At 30.8% G+C, this 20,707-nt stretch overlaps 2 protein-coding genes across 3 annotated transcripts; one reads left to right on the top strand and one right to left on the bottom strand.

The window, feature by feature from the left end:
• Positions 1-1,677: 1,677 nt before the first annotated feature.
• Positions 1,678-9,311, bottom strand: LOC132745857 (complex I intermediate-associated protein 30, mitochondrial-like). 2 transcript variants are annotated; one of them, XM_060734856.1, is made up of 4 exons: positions 9,223-9,311; positions 4,287-4,966; positions 3,127-3,312; positions 1,678-2,008 (listed from the first exon to the last, which is right to left on the bottom strand). In XM_060734856.1, the coding sequence occupies exons 2-4, from the start codon at positions 4,866-4,868 to the stop codon at positions 1,784-1,786; spliced, it is 993 nt and encodes a 330-aa protein (XP_060590839.1). In that variant the 5' UTR covers positions 4,869-4,966; positions 9,223-9,311; the 3' UTR covers positions 1,678-1,783. The 2 variants fall into 2 exon arrangements, with proteins under 2 accessions (XP_060590839.1, XP_060590840.1); XM_060734857.1 differs by having other exon boundaries at positions 9,265-9,287.
• Positions 9,312-9,457: 146 nt separating this feature from the next.
• LOC132745856 (calcineurin B homologous protein 1-like) lies at positions 9,458-20,341 on the top strand. The gene is made up of 7 exons (XM_060734855.1): positions 9,458-9,616; positions 11,661-11,733; positions 12,337-12,417; positions 13,356-13,468; positions 13,991-14,094; positions 14,529-14,609; positions 16,785-20,341. The coding sequence occupies exons 1-7, from the start codon at positions 9,550-9,552 to the stop codon at positions 16,836-16,838; spliced, it is 573 nt and encodes a 190-aa protein (XP_060590838.1). The 5' UTR covers positions 9,458-9,549; the 3' UTR covers positions 16,839-20,341.
• The last annotated feature ends 366 nt before the right edge of the window (positions 20,342-20,707 follow it).

The following is a 20,707-nucleotide window of genomic DNA, read 5'->3' as shown; positions in this document are numbered from 1 at the left end:
AGAGAAGTAGTCCGGACAAACTTTAAAAATAAAAATCATTAAAGGGCCATAACTCTGACAAAAATCATTGAACCGGAAAATGCTGACAATATGCACAACTAGACTTGGTACTGATCATTCCTGTAAAGTTTGGATGAAATTGCACCAGTAGTTTATGAGGAGTAGTCCGGACAAGTTTTGTGACGGACAGATAGACGACGGAGAAGTGATCCCTATATGTCGCCACTACTCTGTAGAGGCGACACAAAAATTGGTTATTATAGTTGTTGCCCAGCATTTACACCAAAAGCAGTGCTCTTGTTTACAACTACACATTTACTAAAAAAAAAGAGAATAGAAGGTCACATTAACCTTGACCAGAAAATGGGCAATATGACTACAGTTTCAATGTCATAAAAGAAGTCACTGACCATAAACAGAAACTACATAATGAAAATGAATAAAGATCATTGTCACAATTGACCTTTTGACACGAAATATGTTTCGCAGGTAGGACTCGCAGTATTTAATTTAATGACTTAATATGAATCTAATTATATTTGGTCATGCTAAAAGGTCTGCATTCTCTTCTACACATATGTACATGTGGTCTAAATCTGAGGAATGTAGCTTGAAAACGTAAAATGCTTTTTTTTTATCAAAACATTGTTAGATCTTTGACATACTCGATGTCATGAGTCATTTTCAAACAAATTCATGTGATAATTAATAAATGTTGTTGCAGATTTAAATTTTTTCGTTTCCATTACAAACACTGTCGCATGTTAATTGTTACAACACAATCAAACTACATTTGATGTGATTGAAGTTTGAAGGCCATAGCTTGAAGTGTTAACATATGAAAAAAGGTGATGGACTTCCTTAAGGTTGAAGTTTATTGACATGAACATAAAAGTGTGAGGTATCTGCATTTAATGTGTAAGCTATAAATAAAAATTTTTATTTCTAATTAAGAAAGATATGTAGTATGTCACTTGCAGAGCAAATGGTAATTACTAGTGAGTTATCCAGGGAAGTTGATTCGGTGGACCAAAATTAGAGATGTGACCAAAAATATGTTGAAATCAGTGTAAAAACAATACTAGTAATAACAACGCATCCTTGTTCAAAATGCATTTATGTTACAGCGCACATCCTCGTTCTTCCCAGAATTCAATCATTTTGGAAATTCCCTTATCTTATTGACACAGTCATACAACAACTATGTTACAGAATTTAATTCTCAAAATCTTTAAGCAAATGTGATATGTGTTAACAGTAAATACAGCAGATTTGAATAGCCTATAGTCTGATCGTGTTGTCTTTCCTTTACATCAATCTTAAATATAAGAATGGAAATAAATCTTGATTATGAGTGCTTTGTGGTATATTATGATTATAGCATGGTATGACTATGTCATTAAGATGTTAATTGCTATTTATCACGCAGGCCTACAGCCTCTCTGATTATGTTACCACTAGTATGTATCTTAGCTCATTCTTTGTAACATTATACTTAAGATGCTCATTTTAAGATCTTTCTCCTAAACAAAATACAAAATTGCATTTACTACATAAATGAATATTCTTTTTATAAATTTTGTATATTTTCTTTATACATGTATTAATGAATCTTCAAATGTGCTGTTTCTCTTCAAGAATATAAAACAGTAATAATTAGACAGAATAATAACATACTTTCTGTTTTTAACTCATAAAATTTATTCTTTTCTTTTTTTAATCTTAAAAATATCAATAACAAGTGAAAGCAAGCCGGAAGATAGTCCTAAGAAGTGCATAATGTCTAAAGTTCCCACATTTTCTTTTGATAAAGTTCATATCTGAAATCTTTACGATTGTCTGCTAAGTTGTCCCTCACGAGAGCTATGTAGTCAATTTCAAGTCTAAAAGGCCCATCTATATTATCTGCAGCTGTGATTGAAAAATATTTAATCTGGTCTAACGAAACAAGATATTGTTGATCTTGAGTCCTTCCTCGAAATGCAAGGAAAAAATGGGAAAGTGGAACCTGAAATAAAAATAATAGGAAAGATTTTACCTAATGGTTATCTTATAATTCTTATGTTATTACAAATATATATGTAAAACAAGTACTGCAAATCTACCTGTAACAGCCACGATAAATGCACCTGCACAGTTTGAGAGTAAAAAGCCCAATGGGTTGTCAAGATATTGGTCAGAAACCATTTTAGTATGAAAGGTCAATGTTACCTTGAACTTTGACCTAATGACCCCAGAAATAATAGGATTCATCTACTGATCATGATAATTGCGCACATTGTTGGTGTATGGGCTTGTGGCCTAAAACATTTTAATTAAATATTAAAATTGAATCAATACCCCCACTTCTACAAGGGGGGCATAATAAATAACACTGGGACATTACAAGCATACACATGCATTGTGTTTTCAAAAGTATATGAAGCTGTTGTAATCCAGCCCCCATCTGGTTTGGAATGAAATTAATAAAATGAGAAATATTTTTGTGTGTGAATAATCTGTGAATAAAGGTGGTCTGTTTGAGGGTAATTCTGTACATTTATAATCAAAGAGGTACAACTGACAGCTGTCAAATATTGCAGATAAAAAAAATCAATAACAATGATTATCTGGCTTTTACATGTCTGTCTGCATCTAAATCAGCATTCACAGGTGACAGGGTGCCTAGAGTTGTTAGCTGACAATTGTAAAAGTAATGTAGAGTAAAATTCTTCATCAGTAAAAGAAATCAAGTAACATTGCAAAGTCTTTCCAAGGGAAATAACTTTAATCTTTATATTATGTTATAATAGTCTTCAAATTATGTTGTGGACAGAAATTAAGAATGTAAAATTGCTAACTTGAGCATTGTGCAAAAAAAAGTTATAGTTCTTAGGTAACCTGTCAACCTATGAAATAGAAAATAACAGTCCCTAAAGAACGCCTATAATAGCAAAGTCAGTTTTTATTATTGATTACATTGCATACATTTTTTTACAGGTTATATGGCCTAAGGACAAACAGTTGTATAACTGTTATATAACCCAAGCTACTAGTATAAGGTGAAGGTTATAAAGCACACAACATTTTATAAATGGCCATGTAACCTGTCAAATGTACCAGTAATGTTTCTATATAATACTTCACCTTTACAATTTGCCAGTATGGTCCCCCTCTTGTATATAGGGGATAATTATACATATCGAAAGCAAGATGAGAGTAATATCTGTCCATCTGTATAACAAGCATGTAGTTTCTGCCGTCTCCACGTACACGCAAGTACATATGTGTATATCTGCTCCAATCATATGGTATCTGTCTTTGAAATGAAAGCTACAATACACAAACAAATAACATATTGAAGCAATTATAATCCAATAATTACAAAAATAAACACTATGTTATTATTACAACTATAAACACTCTATCTTCATTTTCCTGTCAGAGGGAAGTAGACTTATTACTGTCAAAATTCTATAAGTAGACTTATTACTGTCAAAATTCTATCATTGTTTGTGTCTAGATTTAGTCAAATATTTTTAGTATTTAACAGACTCTCATAATTTTTTATGTGGAAGAAAGCGACTGATAGATTTTTGAGATATCAACTCTTCATAAGAGTAGTTCAAAACACAAAGCTGATAAACATTTACCGTATTAGTATGTATTTACAAAACTAAATTGGTCACGCGGCTGTGCCACACCTGATCAAATTAATTTTGTAAAAACGTACTAATAAACTTTTACCTTTACTTATTGTGCACTCTAAAATTGTTAATCACAATTTTCAAAGAAGGTCTGATGTATTAATCAAATTTTTAACTTCTGAAACCAAAAGAAATTAGCTTTAAGTGCCACCAGTGTAGAGCCAGCCTGCCTGTACATCCATGCAGTATAAAATCAGGATTTTAACTAACTTTAAATTTTCATTTTGGTATCCCCTAAATGATAAAAAAAGTTCTGAAACTGGACGAGTTGAATGAAGTAATTCAGTAAGTGAAAGAATAACCCTTTACGCTCTGACAGGCAATACCGTATTATGACTTGTACAATCTCTTTTATCAGTACCAAAACGAGCTAGTTTGTACCTCCATGTTGTCTGACCAGACTCTTATACTACTGGCTGCTGAATTTTAGCATTTTGATATTATCAATTAAACTTTTTTTATTCAAATAAGTCTTAAATCAGTATTGGACAAGTCTGTTACACAAATACATGTATTTAGAAAGAGACGTTAAAACTTTGGTATGCCAAACTTAATGTTGATAGAGACCTATAGATTATCAATATTCCAGACATACACTACCTTATTTAAAGGTGACCTGATATTACAGTATCCAGCATGAGTAGATTGACCATCCTTCGGAACCTCTGTGTTCAGAACCCCTTGAAACAATGCCGTTCCTGCCGAGGTTGTAGTTAAAGTTGCTGTACTTTTACCTTGACTGGTATCCTGGTCTGTAGATACCATCCAGTCCTTCACACTATCTTCACCATTAAAACGTTTAAAATACTCAAAGTCTCCGTGTTCAGGGAAAATGTCTTGATCAAATATAAGTCTCTCCTTCCATTCCTGTGCATATTTTGGCAAATCTGCCTTTATAATTTCTAAACCAATAGTAATTTCATCAATTAATGAGCCTTCTCTTTTTTTCGGTTTCTTCTTAGGATAAAATAAACCGATGTCTGATCTCTCTTTAACACAATTGCGTTTAAATAATTTTGATAAGTTTCTGTTGTCAGCTGATAGTAATTTAGTCTGACAGCTACTTAAACTATTGATACAATGCTTTCTTACTGATAAATACTGGAAACTGACATGTTTCTCCACACTTAGAATAAACTTCCCTTTACTGCTGTGCTGTGAAAGTGTTTTAAAAAGTGGCATTATTGCATTAGTATTTTGGATGTCAAAGAAAGTTGTCTGAAAGCTGTCTGTGAATGGATACGTTACTGGTCATGACTGTGCATATCTGTCTCTGGAATCTGTAAAATAAAGTCAAGTTTAGTAAAATAATCAAGGATCAAATATCATCCAACACTAAATTTTAATTCATAAATACATGCAGTGTCTATTCAAGGAGGGGGGATGGGCGGATTCATCCACATTTTTGAGAATCCCCCCCTATTTTTCAGAGCTCGGGGGAAAATTTTACATAGAGAGAGAGAAGCAAAAAAATCAACAAATGTAATAAATTCTCACTTTTCGATAAAAATCCCCCCTGTTTTTCAAATCCTAGAATAGACACTGTACATGTATATCAAATTACAGTGAGGAATACCAGTTTAGTTACCATCTTTGTTGTCACCAAATACTTTTATCATTCAGTCATATGTCACATGGTTAGCAGAAAAACAAAACTACATAATTTATAGACGCTGTTTTATCGATAAAAAACTAAGAATGAAACAATTTCAATAATCTAAAAACATGATAAAACTAGACGAAAGCAGGATAAATCGAATACATGGTTTTTGTCGGGATAGGAGAAGGTTTATCCTATTCGCTGCAAAGATGAATCTTGGCTTGCTATCTAAAGCTCTTCAAGATAACAGATAAATCTTCTCTATTCCAACAGCAACTATGTATTCTCTATATTTCCAAAACTTGATTTCAATGCTCAACTTGTAACTTCAATTAAACCACAGGAACTTGAAATTCTATCACTATTAACGATAATATGCAAAATATACTCCCTATATAATATAAATAAACACTTTTTTATAGTATATAGGGGGTATTTTTAGCATATTATCATTTATAGTGATAAAATTTCAAGTTCCTGTGATTAAACAAGACTACAAATGTAACTAGTGGGATTATGACAAATTCACTATGTGAATTGATGACTTTTTATCATCAAAGGGTATGTGAATTAGAAAAGCACACATCATTTATCTGCTTTTCATTTCAAACCCAACCCTAGTCAAAAGCTTTGATATCTGACAAGGGGGCCCTTGGGTCCTGGGTCACTCACCTGAGTCATGGGTGTATACCTGTCTTCAGAGTTTGCGAAGACAAACAATCTTAATTTTAACTGAACTTGGTAAAAGGTGATCTCAGTTTAACAAAGGTTTCCCCAAGATCTGATCAGGTGACTTAGTTTCTGAAAATATATCCTTAGTTTTGAAGCTGCACTAAGTCTTGTTGAGATATATATGTAGACAAATATCTTTTGGAATCGATTAAAAGCTTCAATAACATCGCAAAAATGTATGACACATTATTTTTTGGCCAATGTGTAAAACTGTAAGAGAGTAACAAAGACTACAAGTAAATAAATATTTTTTTTCATTTATACAAAGACTACAAATTAACTGTTTAGTTGAATACAGTATTAGTGACAATGATATCTGAAAGATAAATTTGTTAAAAAGAACAGTGAGCTCTAATTATTTGCAACAAATATAGCAACGCCAGGAAACATGCAGGCTTGGTTGTCATTAGAAACTTAAAACAAACAACTTACAATATAACTTTATGCATTGAAACAGTAAAACAGACGACAGACAATATGATGTCACAAAAGCAGACCATGTCACTCTGTGACAGGTGAGCTTAAAATCAATAGGCTCCCTGGTAGAGCCCCTTTTCATCCTTGGGGCATTATTTGAACAGTCATTGTAGAGGACAACTAGATCACATTACACACCAAATATCAAGGCTTTACGCCTTGTGGATTTTAACACGTCTCAATATGGTGATCATTTTTGTGAAATACTTTAAAAATCCGACTTCAAATAACAATGTTATAAGCCGGACACGATTTTGCTGCAAGGTCATGCTGTGACCTTGACCTTCAAGGTAATGACCCAAATGTTGCTCATGACACCTCTCTCAATATGGTGACCTTTCTGTTAAATAGTTTAAAAATCAGACTTCAAAAAATAAAGTTATTGGCCGGACACAATTTTGCTGCAATGTCATGCTGTGATTTTGACCTTCAAGGTAACGACCCAAATGTTGTGCGGGACACGTCCTCTCAATATGGTGATCATTTCTGTGAAATAGTTTTAAAATCCGACTTCAAATAATAGAGTTATGGACCGGACACCATTTTGCTGCAAGGTCATGCTGTGACCTTGCAGCAAAATCTTGGCAGAAATTCGCAGAAATGATCACCATTCAAGGTTGCGACTCAAATATTGTGTGCGACACGTCGTCTCAATATGGTGATCATTTCTGTGAAATAGTTTTAAAATCCGACTCCAAATAATAGAGTTATGGACCGGAAACGATTTTGCTGCAAGGTCATGCTGTGACCTTGACCTTCAAGATAGCGACCCAATTGTTGTGCGCGACATGTTGTCTCAATATGGTGATCATTTCTGTGAAATAGTTTTAAAATCCGACTTCAAATAATAGAGTTATGGCCCGGACACGATTTTGCTGCAAGGTCATGCTGTGACCTTGACCTTCAAGGTAGCGACCCAAATGTTGGGCGCAACACGTCATCTCAATATGGTGATCATTTCTGTGAATAGTTTAAAATCCCACTTCAAATAACAAAGTTATGGGCCGGACACGAATTTGGGACATACGTACGGACGGACAACTCGACGACTATATGCTCCCCCGAAATTTTTTGGGGAGCATAATAAAGAACAAAATATAAAATGATAAGTGAAAATAAGGAAAATCTATATTTTGCAGACAGAATGTATGTTGAATTTTGCAGACAAATTAGATAAAGAACAAAATATGAAATGATAGATCAAAATAAGGAAGGTCTGTTTTTTTCAGACAGAATATATATGAATTTTGCAGACAAGTTATATTGATCAGGAACAAAATATGAAATGATAGGTGAAAATAAGAAAAGTCTGTATTTTGCAGACAGATTCCCAGACAAGTTAAATAAAGAACGAAACATGAAATGATAGGTGAAAATAATAAAAATCTATTTTGCAGACATAATATATCTTGAATTTTGCAGACAAGTTACTAGATAAAGAACAAATATGAAAAGATTGGTGAAAATAAGGAAAATCTGTATTTTGCAGACAGAATATATGTTTTATTTTGCAGACGAGTTAAATAAAGTACAAAATATGAAATTAATGGCGAAAATATGGAAAATCGGTATTTTGCAGACCGAATGTATGTTATATTTCGTAGACAAGTTAGAATAAGAACAAAATATTAAAATTTAATGATAGGTGAATATAAGAAAAATCTGTATTTTGCAGACAGAATGTAATATGTTGAATTTAATAATAATGTTCTTATAATTATTAAGAATAATGAAACATAACCATTTTGAGAATACTTTACAAAGTATTTAATTTTTTTTATGAATATTATTTTACTTAAATAAGAAACATACTGGTCGGGGACCATCAACCGGACACTTTTTAAACATTTTTCCGTACAGATTTCATAATTTTTAACCTAGAGACCTAAAAATTTGACACAGTTCAGCTTGGTTCTTCTCCTAACTAACAAACTAGTTTGTTTATTTCTGATTGTATTGACACTTATATCTGAGGCTCGACAAAGAGGGTATAAAAATTACCTAAATTGTCTACACTACAGTACCATGTGTCCGGACAGATATGTACATGATGTGATTAATAATTCAGATAAAACCTTGGGTGTTTTAATTTTTTATTTTTAACATGTTATACACTATTTCAGCAACAAATGCTGAAGTTTTGAATATTCTCTTGTTTACTCTGCAAATGATTATAGCTGGTAAATGAGGTCAGGCATTGCTTTCTTGACCCCCAAATTTCTAGGTCAACATTCTTGAAATAGCCATTTAAAAATTACCATTTATGGAGGTTGAAATAAATTTATTTATTTAATTTTAGAAGAAACATGCACTTATTGTTGATAGAAAAGTGACTCACAACCACTGAACAAAGAAAATACTAAATTAAGCATTTTCGGGGCCGTCCGAGTTTGGTGGTTGTCCGGTTTTGGTGGTCCCCAACCAGTATTATTAGATCTATATCTAAATGATATTTAACTTCACATTGTTTTTCCTTTTTTTATTACATAGCTTACCAACTGATCAACAGCCCATCACACCTTTGACAAGGGATTAAACACTCCCTATATAATCTATATTGTCTGCGTGTAAACAAAATACACAAGGATACTAAGTCTGGGGCGAAAATATTCGTGTACGAATAATTATAATAAAATAAAGGCATGGACAAAATCCGTTAATTGATATCATATGAAAGCAGACAGTAGACGACAACATATTTGTCCAAGTGGAAAGATTCAATCTTACATTTTATATCTGCATTTTCTTGGATAAACCTGTTTAGCTTACCCTTGCATGGGCGCAGACATATTGGATTCTACTTACTGCAAAATTGTGCGTAAAGTGCAAAATCTTTTTTTGTTTTTATTTTAAATACTGAAATAAATGATTAAATATTTAATTAATTTAATTGGTTATACATGTTTTATTATGTTGATTATATGATATGTTAAAATGGATATACACATAAATATTTAATGTACATCAATTTATAACCTTGACCTCCACGGTGTGTTGATATTTGTTTCAGTACTTCCTGATATTTGCTCATTTTGACAGATTTACACATTCATTATGGGTAACCGAGCTTCTATGCAGCTTCAAGAAGAAGAAATTCATGACATACAAAATGAAACAGGATGTAAGTTTATGTTTCAATGTTTGATTTTTTTGTTGAAGATAAATTTAGATTTTAAAAAGGGCTTCCATCAGTCTGATCAGAGCTACATGTATCCTACTGGTATTTCTAAGATCAAACTTCAAAGCTCAGGTATCATGGTATTTTATTAGGTCAGAAACCAGCACAAAATGTGAACAGATGTGAATTAACCATTGAAAATCCTCCAGATTTTACTGTTTAACACTAACAGTGTTTAACATAATTTTCTCTATCATTCTTTTATTTGGATATTATCACAAGGAACTTGATAGCCGTTCGGGCCTGTACCACTACCAAAAAATCTCGCTGTAAGTGAGTCATGTACCTCTAGTCTATACGCACTGTTGTTGAGGATAGCCATGAGCAATGAGCATTTTAAATATCAAATTTTAAGCGCAAAGATGAAGTCAGTAACTTGCACGTCTTAAATTACATTTTCACAAAGAATGATAATACAATATATATTTTTATGCCCCCGCCATATAATGGCAAGGGCATATAGTGTTACCCTTTTCCGTCATTCCGTAATTCCGTCCTTCCGTCATCATCAGTTTCCGTTCATTATCTTAATAACCGTTGCACATATTGAACTCAAATTTGACATATAGATATGTCATGAGAAAATACAGGTCAAGTTCGAAATTGGTCATGGTTCGATTATTTTTGGCAGAGTTATGCCCCTTTTACTTTGAAAATAATATGAAATTTTCAGTTTCCGTTCATTATCTCCCCAACGGTACAACACATTCAACTCAAACTTGACATATGCATATGTCATGAGAAAATACAGGCCAAGTTCAAATTTGGTCATGGTTTGATGATTTTTGGCAGAGTTATGCCCCTTTCACTTTGAAAATAATATGAAATTTTCAGTTTCCGTTCATTATCTCCCCAATGGTACAACACATTCAACTCAAACTTGATATGGATATGTCAAGAGAAAATACAGGTCAAGGTCGAATTTGGTCATGGTTCGATGATTTTTGGCAGAGTTATGCCCCTTTCACTTTAAAAATAATATGAAATTTTCAGTTTCCGTTTAATATCTCCCCATCAGTATTACACATTCATCTCAAATTTGACATATGGATATATTTTTGGAATGCGCAGGCCAAGTTTGAATTTGGTCATGGTTCAATGATTTTTGGCAGAGTAATGCCCCTTTCACTTTGAAAATGATATGAAATTTACAGTTTCTGTTCATTATCAACCCAACAGTGTTACATATTCAACTCAAAATTGACATATGGATATGTCAAAGGAATGCGCAGGTCAAGTTGGAATTTGGTCATGGTTCGATGATTTTTTGGCAGAGTTATGTCCCTTTCACTTTGAAAATAATATAGAAAAATCTTAGGAATAAGCGGTTTAAGTTGGAATTTGGTCGTTGTTCAATGATTTTGGACAAACTTATCTTTCCTGAATGTTGGAAAACTTTTGAACTTTCAGTTTCAGCACTCATACTTTTGTGGAAATGTATATAGCCATTATTTTGGCTACAAATATGCAATATGCTATTTTCAAAAGGTTAAGACTGAATAATTTCAGTGCCTTGAACATTGTATAAAAATGGTTTGTGTTAACATTGAAAAGTTTTAAGGGCTTTGAACATAGAATGAAAAAAATAATTTCTGCAAACAAATTTGGAACTAAATATTATAACATTTGAAATTTTGGCTGCATGCGGGGGCATCCGTGGTATGATGACACATTTCTAGTTTCAAAATACTTTAATGGATGATATTTGGTCATTTATATTATGACAAGATGTCAGATAGACTTACTGACGATTGACAGATTTATGATGTAAAATGAGAAAAAGTAAGCTCTGGCTATTTGACTTCTAAAATTGTAACTATAGAATCTACATAGCAACCTCTCTAACAGGATACCTATCAACTTAAATACACTTATTAACATTGTTATGAACTGGAAAATTAAAACAAAATTAATAGAACTACTAACCTGCTAACAAAGATTGAAAAGTAACCATCACATATAAATTATAAATATATGTTTATTTCAGTTTCCCACAATCAGATAGTGCGGCTTTACAGTAGATTCACCAGTCTTGATAAGAATAATAATGGCTTCTTAAGGTGAGAATGGCAATTGGCCTTTACCGAGTTTAATTATGTTATATTGTTTAACTCTACTTTGAACTTGGAACTGAACACTGAACATTGCTAAAACAAGGAATTTCATTACCAAGTTTATTAAGTATGTACAGCCAACAGTTTAAGCTCTAACATGACACCTAGTCAAAATATATTGACAGGCCAAAACTAGATTCTGAGATATTTTATTTTGTAGAGGCGACATATTGCCCAGACACAAAATAGCACAATATCTCATCATGCAGTACAATTAGTTGGACTAACATGACACTATACAGTTGGGATAGGCGGACACTTTAATTACTACTCGAGTTAAAAGTTAACATATTAAATTTGTTAAAGATACATGTTTTAAGAATCTAGATAATGTTCTTTAAGTGAGAATCAGAAAAGAACATGCACAATAGTAAATGTAAAGATTGCAGGAGAAGACTCTCAGTAGAATTCAAAATGTATTTAAAAAGTAATGATTAAATACATTAAATCTATGGTTCATACATAAACTTTTGTTAATATAGTATATCTATAGGTTTACATCATGTAACAGCAATTTAATTTACAGTTGGATGTTTTTTTATTTTACAGCCGTGAAGATTTTCTAAGAATTCCAGAACTTGCCATTAATCCTTTGGGAGACAGAATTGTTCATTCCTTCTTTCTTGAAAGGTAAATCAACTGTGATTTATTAGCAGTAATTAATGCAGACCAAGAACAGCCTGCACATGTGTGCACTCTGATCATGGTCTGCACAGATCATATTCTGTTAATTCAGTATTTTGAAATTTCCACCCAAAAGATTAATGGTTTTGTCTAGATTGAAAGATTGACTAGTCCATTTAAGATATTTAGTGTAGTAAGCAAATATAAGCTTTGATTCAGGATATTGTACCAGTATCATTTTATCTCTATAAGTTATATTAGGCTGTCATATTAAAATGAAGATTTTAAATATAATGACTAACTTAAATTTACATTTTATGATATATATTGTAATAAATACAACTTATTAAACTGTCTAGTTGACTGTGTTACTTTACAAAATTCTTTACTGTTGCTCTGTAACTAAGCTATATTAACTTATTCTAATATAATGTAGATATATGTCACTTTTATTTTGATTATTGAACTACATGTATATGATATAATCACATATTTGTAAAAGTTGAAGTGAAGTGGGAATGGTTTGTACTTCTGTCTTGTATGGATAAATAAATTAAATGTGAAATTGTTATATATACATACAAGAATTACTTGTGATGAAGAAATTTTAATGCCGATTACTTTAAGTCTGGCATGTGATTTTATACATTAGCCCACTGGTTGCTACTGATTCTGGCCACACAACCAGTGTTGACCAAGATCAGCCACCAATGGCATTCATTCAGTACTTATTTTAAAATTTGAATGGTTACGTCCAGTTTAATTGAATGATGGAAAAGTTGAAGACTATTTAAGATATTTAATGCGATAAGAATTAATGCTAAAGTGCTACAATGAAGCAACCAACAGTGTTAACATCAGGCCAGACTGCCTGGATAAGCAGTCACTGACAAAATGTTACACTAGTGGTATGATACTATATGATTAATGGTTTTATGTTGCAGCAATGATGAGACAGTGAATTTTAAACAGTTCATGAGAGTTCTTGCCAGGTTCAGACCAACCAAAACTAATGTGAACAAAAATAAGCTCAACACTAGGGAAGAAAAATTGAAATGTAAGTAAGATACTTTAGTCTCTGAAAGAAATAATACATGTATGTATTATGGTCTCTGACTTTAATTGTTTAACCCATTTCATTGCCTAGAAGATGGATATACCTGTCCTAAATTCAGTACCATCTACAAAATGCAAGATGAAATGATTGATTGGTTTCAAATGGAATTTATATTATATCTGTGGTTTGAGGTTTTATTACATGTAGTATCTTAACTTTGTCTTTTTCTTTCCATAAAAGTATGTTATAATGTTTGTTATATATCTCAACTTTGTCTTTTTCCTCCCATTAAAGTAAAGGTTTGATATATATTAGTTAACTTACATGAATGTAACATTAGTATCCATTTGTTATATAAATTCCTGCAATTCTTAGAAATGTCTAGAGCAAATACACTGTAATTACAGTACTGCAAGCATCTGCCATAATTGATGACGAGCACTATTCTTTGAAAAGATATTAAAGGTGTATACGGAAACCACATGTGGTACTAGACTAGCAAGTTTCTTGTTTGGTTTTCAGTTGCATTCCAGATGTATGATCTAGATGGGGATGACAGAATATCACGGGATGAGTTGTTAGCTGTCCTACACATGATGGTTGGTGATAATATATCAGAAGAACAGGTATATATCATTTAGTTTGTTAAACAAACAGATTTGTGCAGCTATGTAACTATTTGTTCAGACAGATGTATTTTAACCCTTACAATGACTGAAAAAATGCAGTCCATGTTGCCATTTAAATTGTCTGTCTCCTTTGATTTTCAATATTCATTAATTTGGTTTAAAATGTTGACATATTCCAACACATGTGATCACTGATCACTCTTATTTTTGCTACAGAAATTGTCCAGGTTTGGTTGAGATTCTCAAACCATGTGTTAAATTTCTTATTTGTTTTAGAATTAAACCATTTGATTGCATAGATTTTCTCTTGGGCATTGTGGGCATCCTTATGAAGTTTTTGTTAAGTGTTCTCTTTCTCTCATAGAGTTCTGCAAGTAGAATAAAACATATGTATTTATTCTTGCAAATAATGATATTTTTTTGTATTTCAGTTGAATAGCATTGCAGACAGAACTATCACAGAAGCAGACGAAGATGGGGATTTAATGATCTCTTTCCTTGAGTTTAAAAAGGTAAGTAAAAAATATTTGCTATACATTATAAATATATTATATAGTATACCACAGACAATTTATATACTTTGATTACTTCTTGTTACTATTTTAGTAACAAATTTATACAAACATGATTAATTTCCACACCAGGATGTATAAGTAAGGCCTAAAATAAAATTTGATTTGTTTCCCCTTCCCTACCTACCCCTACCCAAAAGATTTTTTTCACATTCTTAGGAGATGAAAGTATTTTTTTCTTTCAGAGTACAATAGGTACAATCTAATCTGATATGTTAGACAGCTAGCATAGTTAATATATTGTTGCATATGTCAGTTGTGAATATAGTATGCATTTACATAAGCTATTGCACTTAATAAATTAGCTTTAATAGTTCATTATACATATAATTATGCAGATTATTTATTATTATGCACATATAAAAAAAAAAATTTTCCTACCTACCTACCCAACCCTAATTTTAATGGGTCGGGAAGGAGAAACAAACATAATTTTATTTTGGCCTAAAATATGTATGTTTTGTAAGATAATATGAGTGATAAATATTTTGCCTGAGGCGTATTCAAAATTCATAGTATTGATTTTAATCTCCCTGTGAAAATATTAACCATTTAATACTGATATAACAGGATATGCTAACAGGATATGTTTCAATTATATAGCTGTGATTAATGATTATGGTTAACCTGAGTTTAATATGTATACATATACAGGTAACTAGGATGTGTTGTAACATCCTCGTTTGACTTGACAATTTTTGTACCTTTAGAAATTGCACATACTCAGTATTACTTATATAATCATATATGGTCTGGTTTATTTTATTCAAATTGCTAGGAATTTTAAAAGTAAATCATTAATTGAATGAATAACTTCAATGAATAGCACATTCAATTTAATTCATGTTTAAATTTATTGACTAATGTTACCAATTTTACCAATTACCAAAATAAGTTAAAAGCTCTGTAGAAAATAGAAAAGCTCTGGACAATTTAATACAGTTATTATCGTTTATCATTCACACTTACAGCTCGAATCATGATCTGTTTACATCAATATTGACAAAAGGGGTGTCGATAATTCTTATATAAAAGCATACTATTTATCGTTTAAATCTTTAACTACCTAAACAATTACTCATGTTTTAACCATTCAGCATAATAGCGTAGTCGTTGAGTGTTGGCTTCGTCAGTGTAGAGACCCTGGTTTGATTCTTGGAAAAGGCATTTTTTTTCTTTTATTTCATTTTTTGTTTTTAGATATTTTTCAAAGAACTGGATTTAAGTTCCTCATGAATTTATTTTACACAATTCTATTTGAGAACATTTAGTTTAACACACAATCGCTTTAACAAGTAAAGTTAGAGACAACACAGTCGTAATTATAGTGATAGAAATTTAAATATATCAATACACAATGAGCCGAAATTGTTAAAAAATATAGCAAACTGAATTCAGAATTTTAAATAGAATTAAATTGACAATACTTTTCAATCTGTTTGATGACTGTTAAAATCAAATACATTTAATTTTGCTAAATTGTTTTAAGTTTAACTTTAAATTGTACAAAATATTAAATTAATCACAGGTTTATAAAAGAGAGTATGAAAATGTTTTCTGGAAGTAAAAACCATACAGGCATAAAAATATTGCACAATTCCAGATTTGAACTCGAAATATAAGGCATTTTCTTAACATTAACTCCTCTTACATGTCATAATCAGAACTCTCTAACCACTACGCTACTTTGATTTACGTGTCTCTGTCCAATTTAATTCTTTTTATTGCAGTAAAAATGCAAAAAGTAATAACTGAATAACTTGCACAACCCATTATATCATAATGGTTTGACTGATTAATGTAAACGTTATCGTGTTCAACTTATACTTTGCTTAATGCATGTAATGAATTTATCTTTCTTTGACTATGAAACTGAACATTGTAAGGGATTTATCATGTAATAGCAATAATATTGAGCAGGTAACAGACCAGTTGGGCAAAACTTGTCTAACTGTATACTGGTGACTCTTATGATTCATTATTGCTGTCATTTGCTGATAATGTTCAAAGGATTTAAACTCACCAGTTTACTGGTGCAGAATGTGCTGCAGTCTTCATTTAGCATTGTTTATGCTCCTGTTAATGTATAATGGTATTGTTATGTATTTTATTTAGGTCATGGATCGTGTAGATGTTGAACAGAAAATGAGTATACGATTCCTGAACTAACTGTGTAAACATTGTCAATATGTAGCAGACAGGGAGTATTGTGTATCCACAGATGCTGGCAGTGAACAGTTGCAGGGAAGTGACAATATGTGTAGAAATTTCCATTCAAACATGATGAAGAACTAATGTTTTTGTTTAGTATTTTCTGCTTTTTGCTTTATCTTTAAATTTATATTTCTGTTATATTATAAAATACATGAATAGTACTACATGTCACTCAACTGCTTGCAGTTCATGAGTTTAACATTCATATACAATTATTTTTAAAAATTGTTCACTTTTGAAATTAGGACAGCTTGGTTATTCTAAATCATAGTAAGGTTTTTTTATAAATATAAATAGTTCAAAGATGTAATCCATTAAATATAAGTACTTTGTTAATAAAAAAACTACACAAGGACATATCCATGCAGCACTGTTATATTTCTATACACTGTCTAAGTGTTGTAATAACATGAACAATATTGCAAATATTCCTGATACTATCTGTTACCTTGTTTTCATTTCTGGACAGGTTTTGCATTTTAATTTTTATATTTTTCTTGCATTGTAAACAGCTAAATTGTTTTTATATTTTGGTTGTGAAAGTGATGTAATGTTAGTAATAGAGTATGCCAGACTTTTTATCAGGAAAACATTTTGTAAAAATTCTAAGTGCGTGACATTTTTTTAAAGAAATCTTGATAACGTTTCCTATATTGAAGCTATTGCTCTATTTTGATATTATTTGAAAGTTTTTCATTTGTTTCCATATACATTATTTGCCCCTCAGTTAAGTTATCAAGATTGTTGACTTTGTTTTTATATTGTATTAAAATAAAAAATCTATTTTTCTATTTTTATGTATGAAGGAAACTGCTAGGAGTACCCTAGCTACTAACTGGTGTGGAATATACCAAAATCTAAACTAACAAACATTCTAGTAATTCTGAACATATTTGGGGTTTTGTACATAACTAGCATATCTACCAGTTATGATATTTTTGTTATTGTTTGCATGCTTTCCAAAATTTTGATTTTTTTTTTGTATACAAGTATATATTTATTGCAATATTTTTTTTGTATGTGAATGTATTGAAATGTACCGTATATAAGTAAAATATTTAATATATATTATTTGTTTGTAAAAGTGTCTGTAACATAAATTAGCTATATTTTCTTACTTGAAGCTCTTGCAATTTATTATTCATATTTAGCATGTGTTGTTGAATGTATGAATTATTTTTAATTGTAATTAAATACAAGAGTCGCAGTAAAAAGTCCCTCATTGGTAAACTATTTTCATATGTATTTTAAAATCTAATATTATAGTGTATTTATAAAATAATGGTATAAGTAGCTTATAAAGAATTTTGATGGCCCACGATCCAAGAAAGGGCATTTCAGTATTAATTGCGTGTTGAGTGTCATACAAGCCCAGCAACTGTTCACTGATTTTAGGTAACTAATAAGGTATTTCAAAATACTTTCAAGATCTCCTTCTTTATTGTATCCTTACATGAACTTTGAATTCATGGTATGGTAAAATTCAAAGAAGAATAAAAATTAACGTGTACATTTATTGTTTATATTTTGACGAATTTTGGTAACCCGATTAAATATTTACTTATGATAGCATTGGACTTCTGACTGAATTGCACAGATTATTTATCATTCTTGAGGCTATATACAATTCAATTTATACATTTTATATTTATAATTTACATAAACTTATTATATAGAATATTTTAATGTTTTATCACAATGAAAAAAAAAATCCATGACTTTGTGGTTTCATTGAACGTAATCTTCTATTTTGTTCAGTCCCTAAGTATGTTTTTGAAATCCAGGTTTGATGTTGGTGTTGTTTAAACAAATGAATTTTTAAATATACATGGATTATAATAGAAATGAAATTATTGTGTGTTTATTGATTGAATTTCAGAAATATCAATAATAATTAGGAAATAGATATCAATTTTGAGTGCATTGTAGAATAATGCATGGTTTGAGTTTAAATGCTTTGGAATGTAATTACAAAGGTCGATAGGTCACGGTGATTAATTTCAAAGAGTTGGAATGATAAACTGCATTATTTTACAATAATGAAAGAAAATTAAATATCTATGTCTATTCTAATATGCTAACAAAAAAAATGGAATTGATAAAAAAATGTTGAACTACATTCAGCATAGAAGTAATTTTCCTAATGTCATTTGTTTTATTGACGTCATATCTGACATCGTATGATGTGTGAGCATTCCTTTTTATGCTGTGCATATACAGTGTAATAATTTCAAAATCAAACAGAAGTATAATGTATGTTTTTTGTTTTACTTATCACAATTATGAAGAAGGAAGACTGTTTTTGTGTATACTTTAACAATAATATTTCAGCTTAGCATACATGTGACATAATTACGTAAGGATTCAATTATTGGATTGTTCTTACAATTACTATGTAGGTCAGTAATTGAGCAGCTTTGTTTTGTTTAAAATTTTCTGATTCTTGTTGTTTTGCTTGAAAAGCCATTAATATTTTTTTTAATATTTCTAAAACTGCATCCTACAATTCTGTTATATGTATTGATATTTTAAAGTTGTGTGAAGGTTCATGAAATTAAGGATCTTGCCAACACTTTTTACATTTCAAATTTACAAGATTAAAACCATTTGCATATAAGGAAGGTTATGGTTCTACCTTGTGTTGTTAGACATAAAGGTAAAAATCAAAATGTAGTCATACAAAAACTATATGTATTGACTTGATTAAAACCAAATAAGTTATACATTAGCTGTTAAAGGGAACTAACCCACACAATGGTCAAAACTGAGTAATCTTCCTTGATCTTCTTAATCGCCAGACAAATAGCGTTGAGGTTACTGCACATGTCAACAAGTTATAGATCTGTAAATTAAACCATATACTTTATTACCAAGTTATTTAATTAAACAAGACTGTAGAAAGTAGCTTCAAATATTAGATTAGATACATTATTCCAGATGGGGTTATAAGTAAAGTATTTAATAATGTGTACTCAGAAAAAATAGAATAGTTCTGTTGAATTATCAAATTTAATTTTTGGGGACATAAATAACAGCTTAATATCATACTTTATGATTCATTTATATTTGATTATTTTAAATACATGTATATTTTTTGTTGTTTGTTTAGTGCTTGTCTGATTTTCTGTGTGCCATTTTATATAAAAATTAACATATGTTTGTCACAAATGTTTTGATTTTTGGAAAAAATAAAATCAGCTTTTTGGGTCTTTTTGAGTTTTTATCAAATTTGATTTAACATAAATTCATTAATATGAAATTTTATACTGGTAAGCATTTGAAATAAATCCAATTAGAATAGTTTTTTTAAACAACTATAATTCTGTTTTCCCTCAGCATTCAGACACATGCCATTATTTTAATCTTGGTAAATTATATTTTTTCTGTGATAGAGTAAATGTTTCCTTTGTCATAAAAATGTTATATACATGTAATAAAATAAATGAAGTTTTAAAAAAGCTTGTTTATTTTTTGTGCAACATGGTATTAGTCCTTATTAGTTGTTTTGTAAAAAGGGTTTTTAAGATAGATGATACAGGATGTGTACTTGGAGCCTTGTGGTTGTTAACTCATTTACTGGTTTTAGGAAGGCGTCAAACTGACATGAGTTTGTTTATATGAAGGCCTAGAAAGTGTCTGGATTCCTGGAGATGCCTTTTGGTTTATCTAGAGTTAAATGAATACACTCGGGGATTGTTAGAAATTGTAGGAATACAAAAAAAAATTTATTTTCCAACATTCCTGGAAAAAAGTATAGGTAACAGGGCTGTGAACATACTATGCCCGACTTGTCCGTCCCAGACAAGTAGATTTGTCCATTGAAC

The sequence above is a fragment of the Ruditapes philippinarum genome, unplaced genomic scaffold (genome assembly GCF_026571515.1).
Source record: "Ruditapes philippinarum isolate M1 unplaced genomic scaffold, ASM2657151v2 ctg445_1_1_1_1, whole genome shotgun sequence".
Classification (NCBI taxonomy): Eukaryota; Metazoa; Mollusca; class Bivalvia; order Venerida; family Veneridae; genus Ruditapes; species Ruditapes philippinarum.
Note: the sequence above shows the minus strand (reverse complement) of the source record. Positions and strands in the feature narration are given on the sequence as shown.

Coding starts and splice junctions, on each gene's coding strand:
- LOC132745857 (XM_060734856.1), bottom strand. CDS start 4,868: ATGCCACTTTTTAAAACACTTTCACAGCACAGCAGTAAAGGGAAGTTT. Junction 3,313..4,286: donor TCAGGTCACCTTTAAATAAG/GTAGTGTATGTC, acceptor TGTGTATTGTAG/CTTTCATTTCAAAGACAGAT. Junction 2,009..3,126: donor CATACTGGCAAATTGTAAAG/GTGAAGTATTAT, acceptor TTTTTATTTCAG/GTTCCACTTTCCCATTTTTT.
- LOC132745856 (XM_060734855.1), top strand. CDS start 9,550: ATGGGTAACCGAGCTTCTATGCAGCTTCAAGAAGAAGAAATTCATGAC. Junction 11,734..12,336: donor AATAATAATGGCTTCTTAAG/GTGAGAATGGCA, acceptor TTTATTTTACAG/CCGTGAAGATTTTCTAAGAA. Junction 12,418..13,355: donor CATTCCTTCTTTCTTGAAAG/GTAAATCAACTG, acceptor TTTATGTTGCAG/CAATGATGAGACAGTGAATT.